The sequence below is a fragment of the Vombatus ursinus genome, unplaced genomic scaffold (assembly GCF_900497805.2).
Source record: "Vombatus ursinus unplaced genomic scaffold, bare-nosed wombat genome assembly UNPS02014798.1, whole genome shotgun sequence".
In the NCBI taxonomy this organism is placed as follows: domain Eukaryota; kingdom Metazoa; phylum Chordata; class Mammalia; order Diprotodontia; family Vombatidae; genus Vombatus; species Vombatus ursinus.
In genome coordinates, this window is record NW_020954576.1 from 78,447,214 (window position 1) to 78,469,591 (window position 22,378).

Here is a 22,378-nt window from a genome sequence, read left to right on the forward strand (position 1 = left end):
TGTGATATAGATCCAGCTAGAATAAAGGTTGAAGATAGAAACCTGTGGCCCATTTGGAGAACATCACCAGCAGAGACATCACCTTGCTGACAAAGGTCTGTTTAGTCAAATCTATGGTTTTTCCAGTAGCAATGTATGGCTGTGAGAACAGGACTAGAAGGAAAGCTGAGTGCTGCAGAATCGATGATTTTGAATTGTGGTGCTGGAAAAGACTTTGGAGAGTCCCCTGGATAGCAGGGAGATCAAATCAGTCGGTACTTAAAGAAATTAACTAAGGCTGTTCACTGGAATGTCACATACTGAAACTGAAGCTTAAATACTTTGGCCACATAATCAGAAGCAGGACTCATTGGAAAAGACCCTGATGTTGGGAAAGATTGAAGGCTAAAGGAAAAGGGGACAGGAGAGGATGAGGTGGATAGATAGTGTCATGAAAACAACAAACATGAACTTGGACAGACTTTGAGAGGTAGTGAAGGGTCGAAGGGCCTGCCATGTTATGGTCTGTGGGGTCACAAAGAATCACACATGACTGAATGACTAAACAATAACAAAGTAGATTCCCTGTGGATTGTGATGTCCTTCAGATGCTTCAGTGTACGAGTGATAATGTGTTGATTCCATCAGATCCCCAAGATATTGCAGATCTTCCTGGAAGAAACTGGTTTGATCTGTCTAGCCACATAAGAAAGACCAAATGTATGAAAAAATGCTTATTGCTCAGATATCAATATAGCATACATTATATATACATACATATATGCATATGTATTCTCTCTCTCTCTCTCTCTTCCCTCCCTCTCCCTCCCCCTCTCTGTCTCCCTCCCTGTCATTTGATCCTCACAACAATCTTGGGAAATAGGTGCTATTTATATCCCCATCTTTCAAATGAGAAAGCTGAGACAGACGGGTTAATTGACTTGCTCAGGGTCACACAGTTACTAAGTGTCTGAGACTGAATTTGAACTCAGGTCTTCCTGATTGCAGGCCTGTCACTATATTTTCTGTACCATCAGTTGCCTCTGATTTATACCTATAGTTTGTCCAATAGTATGTATATCTGTGACAGACAATACAGAAGGACATTGAGGTGGGCCTAGAGTTTAAAAGTGGGAAGGGAATAATAGGTTAAACTGCTTTTGGGAAGTTGCTTAGCACTTTAATTACCCCAGTCTTACCATAGCAATGACCCGTCTTTTCAATAGACATTTTGCTTCTATTGCTGTGTGGTAGCAAAACCTAGAATGCTGCTGACTCTGAAAAGCTAAAAATTAGTATCAGGGCAATGGAAAGGTACATCGGGAGTATAAATAGGCTGTCATATATAATGAGTGAGAAACTATGAACAAGAAGAGAAGTAAATTATGTTATCAAAGAGTCCTGTGACAGAAAGAAAAGATGAGTTTGTGACATGATGAAAATGAGAAATGAGAGGTGAATGTTCAAAATATGCCAGTGCTATCCTCATAATGTCAGGAGACAATGAGGGGACCTCCAAAATGACTAGTGGTTTCCCCCTGTGGTGTTCTTTTTGGAGGCCATAAAAGAGCACTTCATATGATGGGTGGTGTTTTAAGCAAGAGAACAACATCCTATCAGTAAAGCTCTTATTTTTGTGATTAAAGCTCTTCATTGAATACAGTGCGGTGTGAAAGTTAGAGGAGTTGTAGGAGCAAAAGCAAAAGGGGGTGTGTTGAGCTGGTGGCATACTTGTCAGAGGCATAGAAAATGTGGAGGAGAGAAGAGGATTTTCTGGAGGACCTGGATGGTCGTCAAAGCAGTCTACCGGTCTGGTCTAGATGAAGCACTGCAAGAGCATTCTAGGGAATATAACTTTACACTAGACCGGAAGGCAGCATTTATGGACCTGGATAAGGATTCCTGGGAAGAATCTAAGGGAAGCCTGAATTTAATATTCATTCATTCATTTTGCCTAGCTTTGGCTTAAGATATTAGTTTTTTGTTTGACTCTTTCTAAGGGAGAGAGGTACCCTGGAGGCTGAATAGACTGGGGAGGCCTTTAGGACTACTCTGTTGGGGGGTTTCTTCTATTTTTGTCCTAAGACTGCTAGACATCCATCAGTTGTACCTTGTGTCATTGGAGGTAATAGCTGAGTCTCTATGACACCAAAGATTCATTTGAGTATTTGAGAATTTTATTGATTTCATGTTTTTGTGTCATCTATATTTACCAATTTTTCCTTCCCCTTCCCCCTCCTAGAGAGCTATACCTTATAACAAAGAGTTAAAAAAAAAAAAAGAAAAGAGCAGTTCAATAAAATTAGCCAATACATCAAAAAAAGTCCAGTATTTTCTATATTGTTCCACACGTTTAGTCCCACACCTCTACAAAGAAAGGAGGGAGATGCCTTCTGCTACCTCTTTTCAGTAGCCAGGCTTGGTCATTATAATTACACAGCATTTAGCTGAAATGGTTTTTTTTTGTTGTTCTTTCTGTTTGCGTTGTATGTATTGTTTTTCTGGTTCTGCTTACTTCACTTTTCTTCACTTCATCAAAAGTCCCATGCTTCTTTGTTTTCATTGTATAGGATGGAATAAATTCCATCTATCGTTTCTACTCTCTTATCTTCAATTTTCCCCTTGTCTACTTACTAGTTGCTTTCCTACCATCTCCAAACATACTGGTGTCCCCTCCATCCTCAAAAAACCTTCACTTCATCCATCCATCCCTGCTAACCATCATCATTTCTTTCTTCCTTTCTGTAATAGGTACCTGTACTTCCTTTCCTCTCTTTCGCCTTTTTTTTTTTTAACTTTTTGCAGTCTGGCTTCTAATATTGTTATTCAACTGAAACTTCTTTTTCCAAAGTTACTCATCTCTAAATTGCCAAATCTAACATCCTTCTTGACTTCTCAGCAGCCTTTGACACTTTCACGTTACCGTCTTCTCCATGATACTCTCTTCTTGCTAGGTATTCCTGACACTACTCTCTCCTGGTTCTTCTCCCTCTCTGACTGCTACTTAGTTTCCTTTACTGGATCTTCATCCAGGTCATGCCCATTGTCCCCTTGGGTTTGGTCCTGGCTGTCTTCTCTTCTCCCTGACTATTTTACTTGGTGATCTCATCACCTCCCATAGATTCAGCTGTAATCTCAATGCAAATGATTCTCAGATCTGCTTATCCATCTCTAACCTCTTTAATGTCTCATATCTTCATACATATATATGTATATATACATCTTAAACTCAGCATGTCCAAAACTGAACATATTGTCTTTCTCCCCCCACCCCCCCAACTTCCTTTACTGTTGATGGTACTACCATTCTTCCAGTCACCCAGAATCACAACCTAGATGTCATCCATGGCATTCTGTTCCTTCATATCCAATCTGTTGCCAAGCTTGTGGTTTTTACTTTCATAGCATCTCTAGTATATGTCTCCTTCTTTCCTTTGCCACTGCCACTACCCTGGTGCAAGTCCTCATCACCTCAAGCCTGGTCTATTGCAGTAAGCTGGTGGGTGTTCTTCCTGTGACAAGGCCCACCCCCATCCCCCATTCTAGTCCATCAACTGTCAATTTGATTTTCTTAAATTGACCATATCACTTCTTAAAGTGACTGTATTACTTCCCCATTCAAATTCCAGTCATTTCCAGGATCAAATATAAAAATACTCTGTGTAATATTCAAAGCTTGTCATAAACTGCACCCCCCAATCCCCACCTTTCCAGTTGATCCATTGACACTGGCCTTCTTCCTGTTCCTCAAACAAGAAATTTTATTTCCTGACTGAGCTTCTTCAGTGACTTTCCCCATGTCTAGAATGCTTTCCCTCATTAATTCTGCCTCCTGGCTTCCTTCAACTCAAGGCTAAAATTGTACATTCTGCAAGAAATCTTAATCTTAGTACTTTTCCTCTGAGATTATCTCCAGTTTATCCTGTACATATCTTATTTGTGTGTAATTGCCTCTAGTTTCCCCATTAGACTGGGAGCTTCTTAACAGCATCAACTATCTTTTGCCTTTCTTTGTTTTCATGGCTCTTAGCACAATGCCTGAGAAATAGTAGGCACGTAATAAAATGTTTATGGATAGCATGGGAAAGGCTAGTGAAAGAGAGGAATGGGGTAAATGGGATTATGTCTATCTGAGCTTGATTAAAATGAAAAAAAAAAAAGAGAGAGTACCAAAGTTGGAAACTGGAACACAACCACTTACATTTTGAAAGTTACTAAAATTGCTATATGCTTTAATTTAGAGATTCCAGTTTTAGACATACACCTCAAGGAGATCAAATATCAAAGGAAGGTCCAATATATACTAAAATATTTATAGAAGTATTTTCTATCATAGCAAAGAACTGGAAACAAATAGGTACCCATCGGTTTGGGAATGGCTAAACAAGTTGTGGTACATAATGTAATAGAATTTCTTTACTATAAAAACTAATGATGCTATCCATCTCCAAATAGAAGGATGATGGATTCAGGATGCAGAGTGAAGCATATTTTTTATATAGCCAGTATGGGAATTTTTTTTTGTTTGACAGTATATTCTTGTAACAGGTTTGGTTTTGTTTTTCTTACTTTTTCAATGGGAAGGCAAAGGAGGTAGGAGGGAGAGAATTTAGAACTGAAAATAAAATTAATTTTTTTAAAAAGAATGAAGACTATAGGAAGATGTGAAAACTTACATGAACTGATACAGAGTGCAGTAAGTAGGGAAGATTCACAATAGCCATAACTATGTAAGTGGAAGCAGCAACAGAAGTCCAAACTGAATATTGTAATTATAATGAGCAAGCTTGACAGTGAAGAAGAAATCGAAAATATTCTACCTTCTCATTTTTGAAAAGGTGGAGGCTATGGCTATGGAACACTGTACATCCTGCCAGACTTAATTGCTGTCTTGGTCAGTGTTGCCAAATTATTTTTTCCCTTTATTTTTTATTCTTTGTTATAAGGGATGATTGAGAGAGGGGGGGATAGACTGACAAATAAAGGCAATCTAAAAATAAATGGGTAATTTAAAAAAAAAAGCCTTCTTCATAATAACCTTAAAAGTTAGGTAGCATATTATCTACATTTTACAAATGAGGAGCGAAATTTAAAGAATTAAGGTGATTTGTCAATGGTTACAATAAATTTTGCGGCCAATATTCAAACACTGATCCCTAGACTTTACATCTAGGACAACCTATAATTAATCTGGAATCCATTCAGTGACATTCTTGACACGTGGTCATACATTATGTGTCTGAATATTTCAGCTGATGGCAAATTCACTTTCTTAATGAGAAAGTCTTTGTGAGTTCTACTTAGAACAGCTGTGTTGTTATATTTTCCCTTCAATTGGGCCAATTCTTTCTACAGCTGATATGTATATAATAGAAAATAGTTGTTCCCTCAGTACAGCAGGATTGTCACCTCCTTTATTTAGGTTACTATGCTATCCTTAAAGTAGTGTTAAGATTACCGTGGCTTTCACTTCAGTGTGCTGGTATCCTCTCCAAGTCAAAGAAATCTGAAGTTATTTTCTTGGTCATTGGTTGTCCTGTTAATAAAGTAAGATTAATCTCCTTTTAACTTCTTACTGCATTTAACACAGGCTCATAGACCCCCTTTTTTTTTGTGCGGGGGCATCTGGTAGTTGAGTTTGGCTGCTACAGACCTAAATTTTTTCCATTTGTTCTTTTGTCATACTTGCACTTTAAAGTTTAGAATTACTGAAGTATATGAAACCATTCCATTATTTGTCATAATATTGTGACTCATTTCTTTTTGAAAATCTGAAAAATCCATGGAACGGGAAGCTTATATAGATTCTCAGGCTACAGTCCAACAGATTTGGATATGTCCCAGGCACCAGGATTCCTTTAGTAGCTCAATAATGATTTGCTTAGTATTTATTTAAGAAAAATTTTAATCTCAGTGGGGACTGTGTGAAAAAAAATTGGCATCAGAAAGTAATAACTCATAATTTCTCCCTAATCAGGTAGTAATTTATACCTTGAACAAATCCTCCTAAAATGAATATTTCTTTATTTATTTTTATAAGTCTCTAGAACTGTATTGAGATCTACAAAATGTTAAGTGGTAGTTAGGTAGATTGGCTGTTGAATTGAGTTCCTTACTTCATACAGCATAAAGCTTGTTATTTACAAATGATGGAAAAAATACAGTTAATCTTTTAAACTCAAACTTATGCATAGCCTAGCTCCCTCTGCAAGATTTTCACTGTCTGCCACTCCTAAGACTTTTTCTGTTTCTTTTCCTTATCTTCTGAATTAATCATTCACCAGGCATGTAGGAAAAAACTGTCCCATAACCCAACCTCTCATTATCTTATCCCTCTCTTCTTCAAGCCTACCCCCAACCATGCTCCACCCTTTGAAATTCCTATTTCATAATAAACTTTCCTTCCTGTTCAGTGCTGGTCTTGGAGGAGAAGTACCCTTTGCTCCTCACTGCCACTTCTATACTCTTACCTTTATATTTCTCACTCTACTCTTCTACTAAATCAGAATTTTTCACCCAGTTGAAATCATGGTAGCTGTTGTATACACCATGCCCCCCTCTCCCTACCTTCTTTTCTCTATTTGATCTTGGATTCTGGATCACTGTCTTCCTCTCCTCAGCTTTTTCCCAGATATTAGGGAACTTCTGTGTTAATAATAATGCTCCCTTACCTTCCTATCTTCTCAGTACCTCAGCTTTCTTTAATCCTGTGACCTATTCCTTCACTGCACCTCTGTCACAAATAGGGATGATCAAACATTGGATCTCACCATTACCCCAAAATATTTAAAGGTGTCTGAACAAGGAGTCCATAACTTATCATTCTGCCCGGGGGGGGGGGGTGCGCTATTAAGTGTTTAACAGTGTTTGAAAACAAAAAATGTACACGACACACTTTTGAGTTTAATCTGCGTTATTAACATTTCCTTCATCACTTTGTTAAGTCTAGACAATCAAAACAATAAGCCTTGGTTTGTGGCTTCATCACTTTCTGAGATGTAAGTGCTCATCCTGAAAATGTAACATTTGAATCACATTGAGTTTGTTCATGCTGACTCTACCACATCCTTGATTCCACCTCTCCATATACTTCATCCCTTCTAAACCTATTCTTTGCTCTCATCAGAACCTCCAATTCCTGCACCCCTTTGTATTTTCTTAGGCCATTGCCCTCCACTGAATTCACATGTCCAGTTTTGACCCTGTTGATATCCGTTTAAACTCTGCATTGTCCTCTGATCTCAAATTCCTTATCTTCTTGTCCTTTTGCCTATCTATCATCATAATTATCCTCCCCAAACAACTCCTCCACCTCTAATCATTTTCAGATGAATGGGAGCCAGAAATCTCACAGTCATGTTGACCAGGGACATTAAGAATTTCCTATTATCCAAACTCAACAGGACTCTCACTGCAGCAAGGCAATCCATTTATTCCTCCATAATTGATTCCATACATTACTGCCAACAGAAGCTATTCTTAACCTTTCTTCCCTCCTCAATCCTTTAGTTATCTTTCCATTCTTAGTGGATGTCACTCCTCCTGCCATTAGCAGTCCAGCCAAACTAGTTTTCTCTGCCATCTGCATTCACAACATTTCATTTTCCATTTCCATGCTTTTGCACTGGTCATCTATCTTGTCTGGATTGTACTTATTCCTTGCCTGTGCTTCATAAAGTTCCCTTTTTTCAAAAGTCCATTCAAACACTAGCTTCTGTATGGGTGGATCCTCCTTGTTCCCCCAGCTGCTGTTATGTCTCTCCTTCACAAACTTTCTTGTAATTAATCATTTCATATTTCTTTTCTTTATATAGGGTGCCCTAAAAGTCTCAGTGCAGTTTTCATTAAAATTGCATGAAGATTTTGGGAATACCCTGTAATTAGTGTGTGTGTGTGTGTGTGTGTGTGTTCCTGTGTGTATCTGTGTGTGTCTGTGTATCTTCTCCATTTTAGGGAATGAGTATTTGATTAACAATATAATCTCCACTAAATCATTATAATGAATATGATGATAATCAGATTTATGTTAATTGTTTGTGCATAGAGCTAGGAGGTTGAAAATATTGATACTACTAACACGTCAATAGTGTGGAACTTGCAGTCAGGAAAATTTCAATTTGAATCCTTAACTAGCTATGTGACCATGGTTAAACCGGAATAGTACAGGCAACACATGATGAAGGCTCAATCGGGTCAGTGGCCTTGTGGGTGGTGAAAAAGGGGTTGTGTGAGAGAAATAATGCTGTAGAAGTATTTTCAGTAAGACTTGACAGTAATTAGATATAGCAGCATGAGAAAGAGGGAAGAGTCAACACTGACTTCTGCAGTACAGATTATTTTATTCTTTGATGTTATATCCCCAGTGCATAGCATAGTGGCTGGCATCTGGTAGTTGTTTGATAAATTCTTGTTAATTGATTGAATCACAGATGGTTGGAAAGGTTCTGCTGGTCTTTGGAATTTCTCTCTTGTTAGAGAATGAATATAACTCCTACAGAATTTGAGGTCCATTTCCAAAAAAGGATAGTACTGCCCTTGGACCATATATGCATGTGGTCTGGGTGTGTGTGTGTGTGTGTGTGTGTGTGTGTGTGTGTGTATGTATGCATACACACATACTTATTTAGCTGTTATGCATTTATTTTATTATGCTTCTCCCTGTTAAATTATAATTTAAGATTATTGTTTTAAGATAATTTTTGCCTCCTAATTGTTGAATAAGAAGGTAAAATCATAAAATATTATTTTCTGAGTTGACTTTGTACTTCATGACCCAAACTGCATCTTTAAAAAAAAATTACTGGTCAGGGGGCTGCTAGGTGGTGCAATGGATAGAGCACTAACCCTGAAGTCAGGAGGTCCTGAGTTCAGATTCGGACTCAGACCAAACACTTGACACTTACGAACTGTGTGACCCTGAGCAAATCACTTAACCCCAATTGCCTTAAAAAAAAAAAAATTACTGGTCAAATCCTATTTTTACAGCTTTCTGGATTGAGATAATTTTAGAGCCAGAAAAGGAACTTGTATTTGTATCTCCATTGATCCATTAATCAACATACTTTTTTGTGTCTGTCGCATAGGTGTTCAATAAATCAAATTCAATATAGTACAGTATTGCTTATTTTATAGATTTAAAAAAAGTAAATCTTACATAGAGTGGGTAATTCATCCAAGGTCATTTAGCTCATTAGTGGTAGAATTGAAACTAGAATGTGTTCATATATGTTCATGTGTTGCATATTTTTTACATGGTCAGGGTTTGAACCTAAATTTTCTGTTTCCAAATACAGTGCCTTTCCAGTTACAACATGCCATTTCTGTGGATGGGTTATGATCTGCATCATTGGAAGAATTATCTGTTGATCAGATTTCATATTCATTGGAATATTAGAGTATTGATCACATTGTAGACTGGGATTTGATCTTTTTCTTATAGTTATTGTAATGATATTTTTGTATGATTGAATTTTGGATGTAGTAGCAAATTTTATCCATGCCTTTCAAATGACTTGTTTTTTTTTTTAAACTTTAGAGTTATTTAGGTCGGACTTGCATTAAAAACATAAAGCATCACAAACTCCTTTCTCTTAATTAAACTCTTTTCTGAATGGTTACTTTCCTTCTCTATAAATCACCCCTGCTGTTGCCGCAACCACTTGCCAAAGTAAATAAAGGCTTTTGGTGAGCTGTGAAGCAGCAGTTGTCTGGCACTCTTCCTTCAGATTAGACCTACTATGTTGGGAGAAGAGTAGTAGAACAGTATTAGCTGACAGACTGATAGGATGCTTTTAAGAACTGCCCACCTCACTCAAAGGTGACACACTCTCTATGGACATTAGATATATCATAGAGACTCACGATAACATGGGGATCATGTCTCTCCTTGTTGCCTACAGCATTTGGCAATTTTACTATAAAACAATTGAACTAAAGTCTTTTATTTTTCTACTTTCGAAAGAAATAAGTATAACTAGATATGCTTAATCTTTTTACTTTTTTAAAAAATGTTTGCTGGTAAAATAGCTTGTGGTATTTTCATTGTACTTTTTAAGGCCTCTTTTTTTTGTTTTAAAGTATCATTTTACTAGTATGAGATTTACCTTTGTAGACACTTTTATTATAATAAAATTCTGCCATGCTATCTAATTCATTACTGAGATTTTCATTTACTACACTAAATAATTTCCTCTGAAAATTCCAAATCTAAATCTGCCCTAGAATTTGTGACATATTGATATATGGCTTAGAAAACAAAGTGGTTTGGTCATGTAACGAGAACAGAGAAAATGAGATTTATAGCTCAGAAGGTGCATTTGTATTTATGTAAATGTAGAGAATAATACTCTACACATTGTGTGGACCCCTCTTGAAGGATTTATGGGAAGGAGAGATGAACAGGGGTTGCACAGGGTGAAAAGGTATGGTTGAATTACCATCTGTCCTGTTGGAAGGAGTGAGATCTTGGGGTCTGCTGCTGTTCCACAGCTCATCTAAAGCCTTCATTAATTTTGGAAAGTTGTGGCAACAGCAGAAGCAGAGTAACCATTTTGAAGAGATTAGCTTATGGAGCTATAGTAGCATGGACATTTCATTGTATTGTTTTATTCTGAAGCAATTAATTTTTTGGTGGTAAAATGGAAGATCTTTTTAAGTATTAGTATAGCTCAAGATGAGAGAACTAATCTATGTGCTGTTTTATTAGTGCCCATGAAAACTCCGAACATACACTGAATCACATTTTTACTGTCTTGCTGTACCTTTGAAGTATGTAGGGAATTACCATTCTTTTTTTTTTAATGTTTTTAAATATAGGCCTAACATAGTTCTAAATTTAGTGAGAATGGTTCTAACATCAGTATCAAGGGAATGTGAACTAGAGATGACCATAATTTACCTATATAGAAATTATTCTTACCCCCATGCTAAAATATCTTGTGTTTACATATTTAGAATTGCCTTCAGAAACTCATGAAAAGGTATAAGATACCACTTTTTAATGTCCTAGACCTAGCAACATAAAGAAATGTGCAAATATAGAATTACTACGCCTTTCTTCAACTTCTGGTAGCCATACAAAAGGCTGCTGTACATCAGAGGTAGATGGGAGAACTCTAGTCAAACAGATTATCTTATATTCCTGGTCCACAAGAGAGCCAGGAATATATTACTTTCTTGTTGGGAAAGAATGATTTCAGCTGACAAGTAACTAAATAATAATTACTTAGTGAGTCTAGAGAGATCCTTTAGAAATGAGAAGAAGCAGTTAAAGAATAATCTTATTAAATGACATCTTATGTTTATTTTTCCCCATCTAAAACTTTAATGCATTTCTTTTTGCAGGGATATTAAGCCTGACAATATTCTGATGGATGTGAATGGTCACATACGGTTAGCGGATTTTGGTTCTTGCTTGAAACTCATGGAAGATGGAACGGTATGTATATTTAGAAAAAATTTGTCTCACAGATGTCCATTGAAACCTTTTTTCTTTACCTATGTGCTTTACAAATCCTTTCTGGAAATGGTTTCTTATAATAGAGTTTACCTATAAAGTCATTTTTCTAAAATTTTTTTGTATTTTAAACTTAATAGTCATTTTCAAAATAAAACCAACAGAATAAGGAATGAAATCAGGCATGTAAGAAAAACTTATAACTTTTGTTCATTATACAAAAAAATTATAAAAATTTAAATAAAAGAATTCTTACTTGCTTTTATACCCTCTTTTATCTCTCCTTTTCCTGTGCCATTGGCAGATTTTATTACAAATTTTCTTATAGTCATAATCATTGTGATGTGTTTTCTGATTTTGTTTTCTTCACCTTACTACGGTCTTTCTGTGTTTCTTGTAATTCTCCTATTTGTCATTTTTATAGTATCCTTAATTCCATCATGGTGGCAGTATGGCATAGTGATAGAGAACTACCCTCAGAGCCAAGAAGACCTAGGTTCAAGTCTCACCTCATGTGGCCCTGTCACATACTGGTTTGTGTCCCTGGGCAGGTTCCTTAATCTCTCAATCGTCTAGGCTAGAAGTGTCAAACACGCTGTATGCAGCTCACCAACATTCCTGAGTTGTGGAATCCTGAACCAAATTAAAATATGGTTCTTATCTGATTTTAATGTGTTGTTATATTACTAAGAAAAAGAAATATATAAATATGTTCAGTTTTTCTGAGTCAATATGCAGCCCTCAGGGATCTTGATGTATGTTTTAATGGCCCTTGTTCTATTTGATTTTGACATCGCTGCTGCACATCAGGTGTCTGTCTGCATTAAGAAAAGGATTTTCCTCACCAGGGATTTTTCTATACCAGTAAAATTCTGGTCCAGTACCTCTCCCTATCCCTAATATTTAATTTTGTTAACATACAAAGTATATTCAGCCATTTCCCAATTGCTTTATATATAATTTATTTCCATTTGGCTTTAATTAATAGAAAATGTTTTGAGTATTTTTTTTAATATATGGCCCTCTTTCCATTTGAAAATATCCTTACGCTATGGTCCTAGTAATTGAATTACTGGATTAAAGACATGTAATTTAAAAATTCTTATTTTCAAAATTGATTTCCTAAAAGATTACACCAGTTTTTACTTCTTTAAGGAGTATAATAGCCTGTCTTTTCCCTCACATTCCCATGTATTGAATTTTATAATTTCAAATGATATTGCCATTTTGTTTGACATAAGACAGTATCCTAGTTGTTCTGATTGTCATTTTCTTGATTTGAGTTTGAGCAATATTTCAGATGATTATTACCAATTAATTTATCTTCTTTATAGAAATGAATATCTTTTGGCTATTTATTGAGGCATGGATATTATGATTATATGCTTACAACACAAAATCCAAATTTCAAAAACTGAATAGAACCAATATCTGAACAAAAAAGATTCAGCATCCCTAACAATGGTCACCTAGCCACCTTTTTTTTTTTTTAAATCTTGATGAAGGAGAATCCACTAACTCCTGAGGCAACCCATTTCATTTTTGATAGCTCTAATGATTAGGAAATTGTTCTTTAAATCTATATATCTATAACTTCTGTCCAATTTTCTTAGTTAGGTGCTTTGGGGTCAGTTAGAAAGAGGTTAATCCATTCATATTGACTATCTAATCTTAAAGGTAAATTGTTGGTAATTTGATTTATTTGGTATTAAATCTATAAATAGTATTGACACTTTTTTTTACTATTTTGATTCAATCTAGCCATTTACATTGGATAGCTCATTACTTATTAGTTCTTCCTTTAGTTGTCTCTATGTGTATGTTGGTGGATTAATGGCCCAAATTGTTTTAGATATTTTGTTGTTGTGATTGGCATTTCTTTCTATTATCTTTCTCTTGATGTCTCTTGGAGACCTCATGAAATCATCTTTCATCCTTTCATTTTCACTATCTAGGTTTATTTACAGTTTAGGTATTTGTTATGCAGTAGATTTTTTTATTCATTCTCTCAGGTTCTTTTATTGAATTGTTTAATTCATTCATACTTGAAGTCAAGATTACTAGACATTTCTTCTATTCCTTTGGTCTTAATTTTTTCAACTAAGAACATTTTATTTTCTCTTCCTTCCCTTCCTCTCTTTCTCCCCCACTCCTACCATGGGAAAGGAAAAACAAAACCATTATAAAAATATGCATAAGATAGGAAAACAAATTCCCAAAATAGCCCTGTCCAAAAATATGTCTCATTCTACATCTCTAGCATGTCTCTGTCTGGAGGTGGGTACCATGTTTCATCATTGGCCCTTCGAAATCGTAATTGGTTATAGCATTGATCAGAGTTCTTAAAGACTTTCTTTTAAAGTTTTCTGTCATTATAAGATTGTATAATTTTTTCTCCTTATTCTGCTCATTTCACTCTTCATCAATTCATACATATCTTCCTAGTTAGTATTCTCTGAAATCGTCCTTTGTCAATTCTTACAACGTACTCATATTTCATTACATTTAAATATCATGATTTGGTCAGTCATTCCTCAGTTGATGGGAGCTCCTTTAGTTTTCTGTTTCTTTGCTCCTACAAAAAGAGCTGTTTTAAATATTCTTGTACTTTTGAGTCTTTTCCTTCTTTCTTTGCTCTCTGGCAAATCATAGTAGTAGACTCTCTAAGCCAAAAGGATATGCACAATTTAGTAACTTCAGGAAGGATTCCAAATCCCTTTCCAGAATAGGGGGAACAATTTACAACTCCACTAAAAGTGCCTGTTTTTCCACAGCCTTTCCAGCATTCATCATTTTTCTTTTTTTGTCAACTTTGTCAATCTAATGGGTGTGAGGTGGATTCTCAGAGTTGCTTTAATTTGCATTTTCAGATTATTAGATATAATCTGGAGCATTTTTTCATATGGCTGTTGATAGATTGGATTTCTTTTGAGAACTGCTTGTTCAAAGCCTTTGATCACTTATGATATTGAGAATATATATATATTTTTTAATTCTCAAGAATGTGAATCTGTTTCTTTTATATCTTGGAAATGAGACTTTTATCAGAGAAGCTTGTTGCAATTCCTTCCTCTTTTAAGTCAGTACTTTTTTTTTTCCCTTAAGGAGATGATGCTAATGATGGGGTATAGACCCTGGAAACCCTTCCCCTGAACTCTTCCACATGTCTAGTCTCTGGAATTCACCTGGGACTATAATCACCTCAACTGGCCTTTCTTTGTGGCCTGTGGCAAACCTCCAGTTCTCTGTTACTTCTAACCTAGCCCAGCCCTTCATTGTCTGGATGGTCTTAGGTCACTTCCCACCCTTAATTCCTTCTATGCCTCTTCCACCTAGCCCAGGTCCCTGGCATTTGCCTGGAGTACCCAGCCCTTCTTGTTGCCTCCCACTCACCCCAGGCTACTGTCCACTGCCATCCAGATCTTCCCACAGATCTTTTTCCTATAGAAAGAGTTAATCTCATCTACCAACGGACAGATTCTTAGAATCTAGCCCACCCTGACCAGTGTTCTAAAAACCTTGTCTTTGGCTGAAAGAAAACTTAGGTTGAATTCATTTGAGGCAGGACCTGCATCTCTGGCTATTGGACCCTTTTTGGGGTTCCTAGTACCCCTAGACCTCAACACTATTATTGGTCTTGCTTATACTACTTTGATATTAATCTGTTCCCAGAAACTCTCTGCTCTCTTACATTTGTACTTGCCTACCTCTATCTTTCTTTGAATGTACAATTTAGATTGTTAATTTACTTAATTTCTTCTTGCTTATCTATGTCTACCCTTTTGGTTCCTTCTCCTTTCATGCCTGGTTAAGGAAGGAGTTCAAAATTTTTCCTCTTCTGTCTTTCATTTTATCCTTTATTTTGCATCATTATCTTTTGCTTTACTCTTTTCCAGGAAGTTATCCTTTGCTTTTTCCTCTTCATTATTTATTTTCCCTTAAAAGTTTATGCTGAGTTTTATTTCTTAGTTCATGGGCCCAATTTTTACTTGTTCACCATTTTCACCTCTCTGTTAACATTTTTCAGAAGCTAGAACTTCTGAAGTTCCAAAAATAAGTTCCTCCTTTTATCCTTTTTTTTGTTGTTGGTATTAACTTTGTAGCTCTGATTCAGTCTTCTTCTTATTGGTTTATGCTGTATCTGTCTCTTAAAAATGTCAGTCCCTGAAGAGCATGATGTCTGATGGAAATAGTGTTATGTGGTAGGAGCTTTCTCTTTTCCAAATTATAAAGTCTTGTCCTTAGTCCTGTCCCTACCATCATCAGTCTGTTCTTGAAGTCATGTTATCCCATTGATAAAGTCTGGAGGTTTAAGGGTGCTGGGACCCCAAAATCATGCAGGTCCTGCCTGAATGAATTTGACGCAAGCCTTCTTTCAACCGGAGACAAGGTTTATTGAAGATCCACCACATTGCCCAGACTCTTAAGGAATCTGAATATTTGTGATCTATTATCTAGGTTCTTAAGGAATCTGAGCATCAAGATGGACCTTATATACAGAAAGACTATGGGAGGGATCTACCAGTGGTCAAGTAGTCTGCAGGGACCCAGACCACATGGCCAAGAGAGAATGGAGCCTAGATAGGATTGGTGGGAAGTGGTCAGAGGCCAAAGGGAGGTAAAACAATGGAGGACTAGGCTAGGTTAAGAGTAACAGAACTGGGAGATTGGGCATAGGTGATAACAAAAGACCAGTTGATGGGATTATAGCCTCAGGTGAAATCCAGAGATTTGGCCATGTGGAGAAGTCCAGAGTTTTTCCTTTCCGGGGTCCAGATCCCAACCCCATCATCATCTTATGTTCTATTTCTACCCTAAAATTATGGATATTGCCTACATGAAAGGATTTATGTGGTTTCTCTTTGACTGGGTTACTGTCCAGGGAGGTGTAACCATTTCTCAGAAAAGTTGATTCCCTAATGTGCAGTTTCACTCTTTTCTCAAATAAAACCCCATAAGGCAGCTTTCTCTTCTATCAAACATTTATTGCTTCTCTCATGGAAATGTTCTTTATGGAAATCATTTCTTTTCCCCTTCTTTGTTGAGACTCCTCACCCTTCCTTTAACAAGCTTGTCCCACTCTCTCCCCTCCATTTCTTTTCTCCTGTTCTCCCATAGCATTTTTTATTTTTTAAGAAACTGAAGTTTTGGGAGATGGCAGAATAAGGCAAGAAATACCAGGCTCTTCAAATTTCTCCCACAAAATAGAAAATACTGCCTTGTGAGCCCCCAAAAGATCCTCCAATTTTGAAACAGAGTCAGCTATAAGAAAGAGACAAGTGAAATTGGGGTGTGTGTGTTCACAGTTTAATTTCTCTCAAGCTGGCTTGACATGCATTGCATGGGAGTTCAGTACAAAACTAGGTCACCCATAAGGGTACCAGTTCAGAATTGGCTCAATTTGGGTTTGGGGGGTATAGCCTTATATGCCCTTTGAAGAGTAGGTGTTTCTAAGGGGTGCCAATCAACTCTGGGAGGTGGATCATATTAAAATGAGAGTCTTTCAGTATGTGACACTGGTCAAAGAGACATCAATTTCCATATCACCCGTCTTGTTTATAGGGAAGAATCACTATTCTCCCAGACCCTTCTAGGCAACATAATGAGCAGGAATAGACTCATTTAGATTACATATTAAAGTCCTTCTGTAGACCGATTGAATTTAGAAATGATGCGGTCTAGAGGTTAGGGACCCTGGAATCCCAAAATCATGACACCTGGGTCCTGCCCGAAAGATTTCGACCCAAGCCTTCTTGTGGCCAAAAACAAGGTTTATTGAAGATTCGCCATATGAGGAATCTGAGCATATGTGGGCTATTGGCTAGAATCTAAGAATCAGCTCATCTTAATGGAGACAAGATGCTCCTTATATACAGAAAGATTGTGGGAGGGATCTAGGAGTGGTCAAGTAGTCCATGAGGTAATCATTACCAACGGTGGGAAATGGAGCCTAGGTGGGACCAAGGGTGAGAAGTGGCCTGGGGCCATAGGGAGGCAAGACAATGGAGGGGAGATTGGGTGAAGCCGCAATGAAAGGCCAGTTAATGAGATTATAGCCTCAGGGGACCGCCAGAGATTTGGCCCTGTGAGAAAGTCCAGGGTTTTTCCTTTCTGGGGCCCAGATTCTAACCCCATCAGAAAGAAAGGGGGATGGGGAAGCTCTGAGTTTCCAAGACAATGATTACTAAGAAAAATCATTTTTCACAGCCTCAAAGTGAACTTTAAGTGGCAGAAATAATTAAAAGCAGTTGTCCTCCTAAGACAATTTGGGATGATTTTAGCAAAGACCTCACCACTTTAGGATTAAAGTGCAAATGATGGGATATGGGCCCAAGCCAAGACCTTTGACCCTCACCCCAAAAAGAATTTGGGTCCCATTTGTCTGTGGGCCCCAGAAAACCCTTAAACTTTCTTTGACCTCACTCATCTACTTCGTCTCAAACAGTTGCCTGAGGCTATACTCCACCCAACTGGCCTTTCATTATCTCTTATTTTGATCAACCCATTCTCCCTTCTCCTAGGCCCTATCTCCCTTTGAAACCCTAATGAAGCCTTGTCTTTGATACCCTAATGAATTAACCTCTTCCTTCCCTATCTTCCAGTTCTTTGTTAGCCTAATGGAGTTTAGCCCTCCACAGTCTATGGTAACCCCTCTCAACCTCCTAGACATTCAGATGGGAATTCTCCCTAAACTCACCCCAGCTTCAGGATCTTTCTCCCAGCTCCTCCTCCAGTCACCCAAAATTACTTGGGTATGTATAATATCCATCCTGGCCCCCATTTAAACGCTGAGATTTCCTCATGCCCACTCATCCTTACGGGCATCACTAATGTTCAGATTCCTTAAGAGTCTGGACTGTATAGTTTATCTCTAATAAAACTTTGTCTTTGGCTGAAAGAAGACTTGGGTCAAATTCATTCGGGCAGTTCCCATGTGTCTTTCATTTCTGAGTCCCAGCACCCATAGAATCTATACCTCATCACAAACACCTCCAGGTAGATTCCCTTAAATTAACAAACAACAAGCCTTAGAGGCAACTGGGATTTAGGAAACTTCACCTCACAGTGTGGTGGTAGGATAGCTGATCAGGGGAGGATTGAAGGACCCTCCACTCTTATGGGATACCAGGCCCAGGTGGGTGAGGTTTAGTGAGCACATGCCTACTGAGTGCAGTAGCAGAGGAGCAGGGACCCTGCTCACTGTCAGCATTAGCAGGAGAGTCGAATCCTGGTTTTGGTTCCAGGGCAGAGGGGTGAGATGAAGTTTGCAGCCAGGAAAGGGACTGACTGACAAGAGCAAGAGCATTTGCAGTGACAGTGTAGCTGGGGGCGCTAGCCTTGGAGGCATCATCCCCCACACCTTGGGACTAGAATTGACTATAATAATAAGACACACACTCACACACACACACACACAAATAGTAAGCAGAGGAGAAAGAACCTGACCAAAGATAGCTATTATGGGGAAATAAGAACAATCCAAGAAAATTAAGAACATTATGAAAAACAGTCAACAAATTGGAAAAAAAGAGATTTAAAAACTTAAGGAAGAAAATAACCCCTTAAAGACAAGGCAAGGGGAAGCTAATGATGTTGTAAGACACCAAGAAATAATAAAACATAATCAAAAGAATGAAAAAATAGAAGAGACTGAAATAGCTCATTAGAAAAATAACTGATTTAGAGACCAGATCAGAGGGAGACAATATTAAGAATTGTTGAATTACCTGAAGTTATGATGAAAAAAAAAAGTTCTAGTTTTTCCATAAAAAGTCTGGTAGAAAGGAATGCAATGTGGGGGCTAGGAGGAAGTTGAACACAGGGAGTTATATTAGTATAAGAAAACACTCTTATTGGTGAATAGACTAACCAGGAAAAACCAGTTCTGAAGTTAAGGTATAGATTAACATAAAAACGGATGTTCCCAAGTAAGGGGGTGGAGGGTGTCTCGCTGAATTGTGAGCAGTGGGAGATGTAATTAGGGGAGGAGACTCACATGGGGAAATTAGGTGCTTTGGATAGGCTGTAACCTCTATACTACCCAATGAATGGGAAAATGGGAAGGAAATTCTAAGGATGAATGGGGAATAAAAAGGTGTGTATTTGTTGATACATGTGCTTTCACATGTGTGCTTGCACATGTGTGCTTGCCTGGCCTTCCCAGGTTGTTAATAAAGCTTCTTCCTGATTCAACACTGACTTCATAGAATTCATGATATTGATATAGATAAGAATAATGAAGAGAGAAATTATTTAAAGAATTTGCCAAGATCATGAAAATTGAATTAACATATAATCTAATATTTAGTGACTTAACTGCAAAAAGTAAAATAAAATAATTTCTAAATTATTACATTTTATCATTTTGCCCTAAAATTCCTTAGTTCCAAAAGTTCCTCCAGTTGATTAAAAGAATAGCTAAGATTTTCAAAGAACAATTGCTATAGTTTCATTCTATTTTTATGCACTAAGCAGTAGTTCTTAAAAGTGGAGTATCTGGGAGTATCTGAGACCCTCAAGGTCAAAACTTTTATTATACTACTAAAACATTTAAATTTCTAATATAATAAGTATTGATAGCTTTAACCCATATATACAAAAGTCATCTGGGGACAGTTCTCAATTTTTTTAGGGTCCAAAAGTATCCTGAGACCAAAATGTTTATAAACTACTGCACTAGATTGAGAATGGTGAGCTAGATGACAGTAATGATGCGACAAATAAGAATTGGTTGAAGAGGTTAGAGCAATGGTCCAAATCTAGTAATATGCATTTAAGTATATAAATGTACTGTCATAGACACACACGGATTCTGAAAAAACTAGCTATATGGAAGTAGTTTGCATTGAGTGACATAGAATGTAAACATGTTCATTGAGAGTAGGGATTATTTCTTTATTTTTTATTTGTGTCCCTAGTGCCTGACACAAGGTAGTTGCTTAATGTTTGTTTATTGATTGATTGATTATTAAGAAAGCAGTAATCCTGCTCTGGTCCTGGTTTGGCCACACATCATCTATGGTGTTCAGTTATCAACACCACATTTGAGAAAAGAGTTTGATTACCCAGAGACCATCCAACGAAGTTTAGCCAAGTTGATGAAGGGCCTTCCCATTATAGCATATAAGGACTAGTTGAAGAACCTGGGCTTCTTTAGTCTGGCGAGAAAAACCAGGGGAGGGTGATATCTTTATTCAAGCATTTGATGAATTATCATATGAAGGGGAATTAAGACTCTTGATTGGCCTACGAGAGTAGAACAAGGGCAACAGATGGAAGTTTCAGAGACAAATTGAGGCTTAAAGTAAGGAAACATCTCTTAACAATTAGAGCTCTTCAAGAGAGGGATGAGTTGCCTTAGGAGGGAGCATTTCCCTCTCAATAAAGGTCTTCATTCAGAGACTTTATGAATGTTGACTTCTCAGATGTGTTACAAAGTAGAATTCTTGTTTTAGTACATATTGGGCTAGACAACCTTTAAGCTCCTGTGAACTTTTGAGATCCTGCAATCTAATGGTTCTGTAATCAAAATAATTACCAGGTGTTTTATGGGGGAGTGTGTATTTATGTTTTGTTTTGAATGGTCTTATTACCTTTTTTTTTTGGACTAAGTTTGAACTACAAAAGTAGTTCAGCACTTTTAGTACAATTTATATATAGTCTTAGAGCCAGTATATGTCCAGAGTCTTTTAGTCACACAACCAATGTGCAAATCAGAGGCAGGGCTTGAACCTAAGTCTTCCTTGGTGACTTCTTTATCTACCATTCCATACTGCCTCATTTTTGTGAGCACTAACTCTTTTATATTCCATCTTTCAGTTGTTTTTCTAACTCATGCTCTTTTTTATTTTTACAAATATTTTTTCCCCCAAAATGAACAAATTAGAGGCACCACATGTATTAGTGACCAATATTTAGGAATAAATGTTTTTCTTGTCCCTTCCTTTTTGGTACATGACTATGACAGTCAAATTCAGATTATTTCCATAGATGTGTGTCTAATTATACTTTTTTTATTTCAAATAAACAATATTACAAAAGCTGAAATACTATTAGCAAATAATGATTTTATAATAATAAACCCATTAGTTTAGGGGGGCAAAGTGAGCATCTAGGGAAGTAAAGGGTAAAGAAGAGTTCTGTAGCAAGGAAGTTTTTTAATATAACTTTAAAAATAAAGCTATTTATTTTAATGACAAAAAATCCATTTGCAATGGCATATAGTTATTGAATTTATCATATCTTTTCTGGGGTAGTAAAGGCTAGAAGCCTGCAGAAGATAGAGGACACAGTTTTCAGATGCATGGATTTTTACAATTTTCAAATCATGCCTAAGACAAAAAAGCATTTTTCCCAGTTCTGTACTTCCTGTAGTATTATATAAAGGCTGTTTTCATTGGGATTATTACTTTCCTATTTTCTAATGATTTAATTCCATACTTATTTCAATACTTTGAAGAATTTCATCTGTGTGAGGATTTCTTAGATTACTAAAACTGTATACTTCAACAGGTTCAGTCCTCTGTGGCTGTTGGAACCCCAGACTATATCTCTCCAGAAATCCTTCAAGCCATGGAAGATGGGAAAGGAAAGTATGGACCAGAGTGCGACTGGTGGTCTTTGGGTGTCTGCATGTATGAAATGCTCTATGGAGAAACACCATTTTATGCAGAATCTCTGGTGGAAACATATGGGAAAATCATGAACCACAAAGTTAGTGCTTTAAAATATTTTTTTAAAACTTCCTTGGTGAATGAAATAACATAATGTTATCTAAAAATGCAAATATCTTCTAGGAAAATAACCAACTTTAAATTTTCAGCTGGAAGTGATTTTAGAGATAAGATGGTTGTTGCCCAAGGCTTTATCTTTGAACCTCTTTACTCTGTTCCTTGGTAATCTAATTAACATTTATCACTTCATCTATTACTTCTCAGCAGGTGC

The 22,378-nt window shown here is 36.9% G+C and overlaps 1 protein-coding gene across 2 annotated transcripts in view; it reads left to right on the forward strand.

Annotated features, from left to right (window-relative positions):
• The window catches only part of LOC114049604 (serine/threonine-protein kinase MRCK alpha), a 410,500-nt gene that overhangs the window by 210,039 nt on the left and 178,083 nt on the right, over positions 1 to 22,378 (forward strand). For both annotated transcript variants that reach the window (XM_027870863.1, XM_027870864.1), the window contains exons 6-7: positions 11,323 to 11,416; positions 21,947 to 22,147. In XM_027870863.1, the coding sequence (XP_027726664.1) occupies positions 11,323 to 11,416; positions 21,947 to 22,147 (295 nt within the window). The remainder of the gene's footprint in view (positions 1 to 11,322; positions 11,417 to 21,946; positions 22,148 to 22,378) is intronic.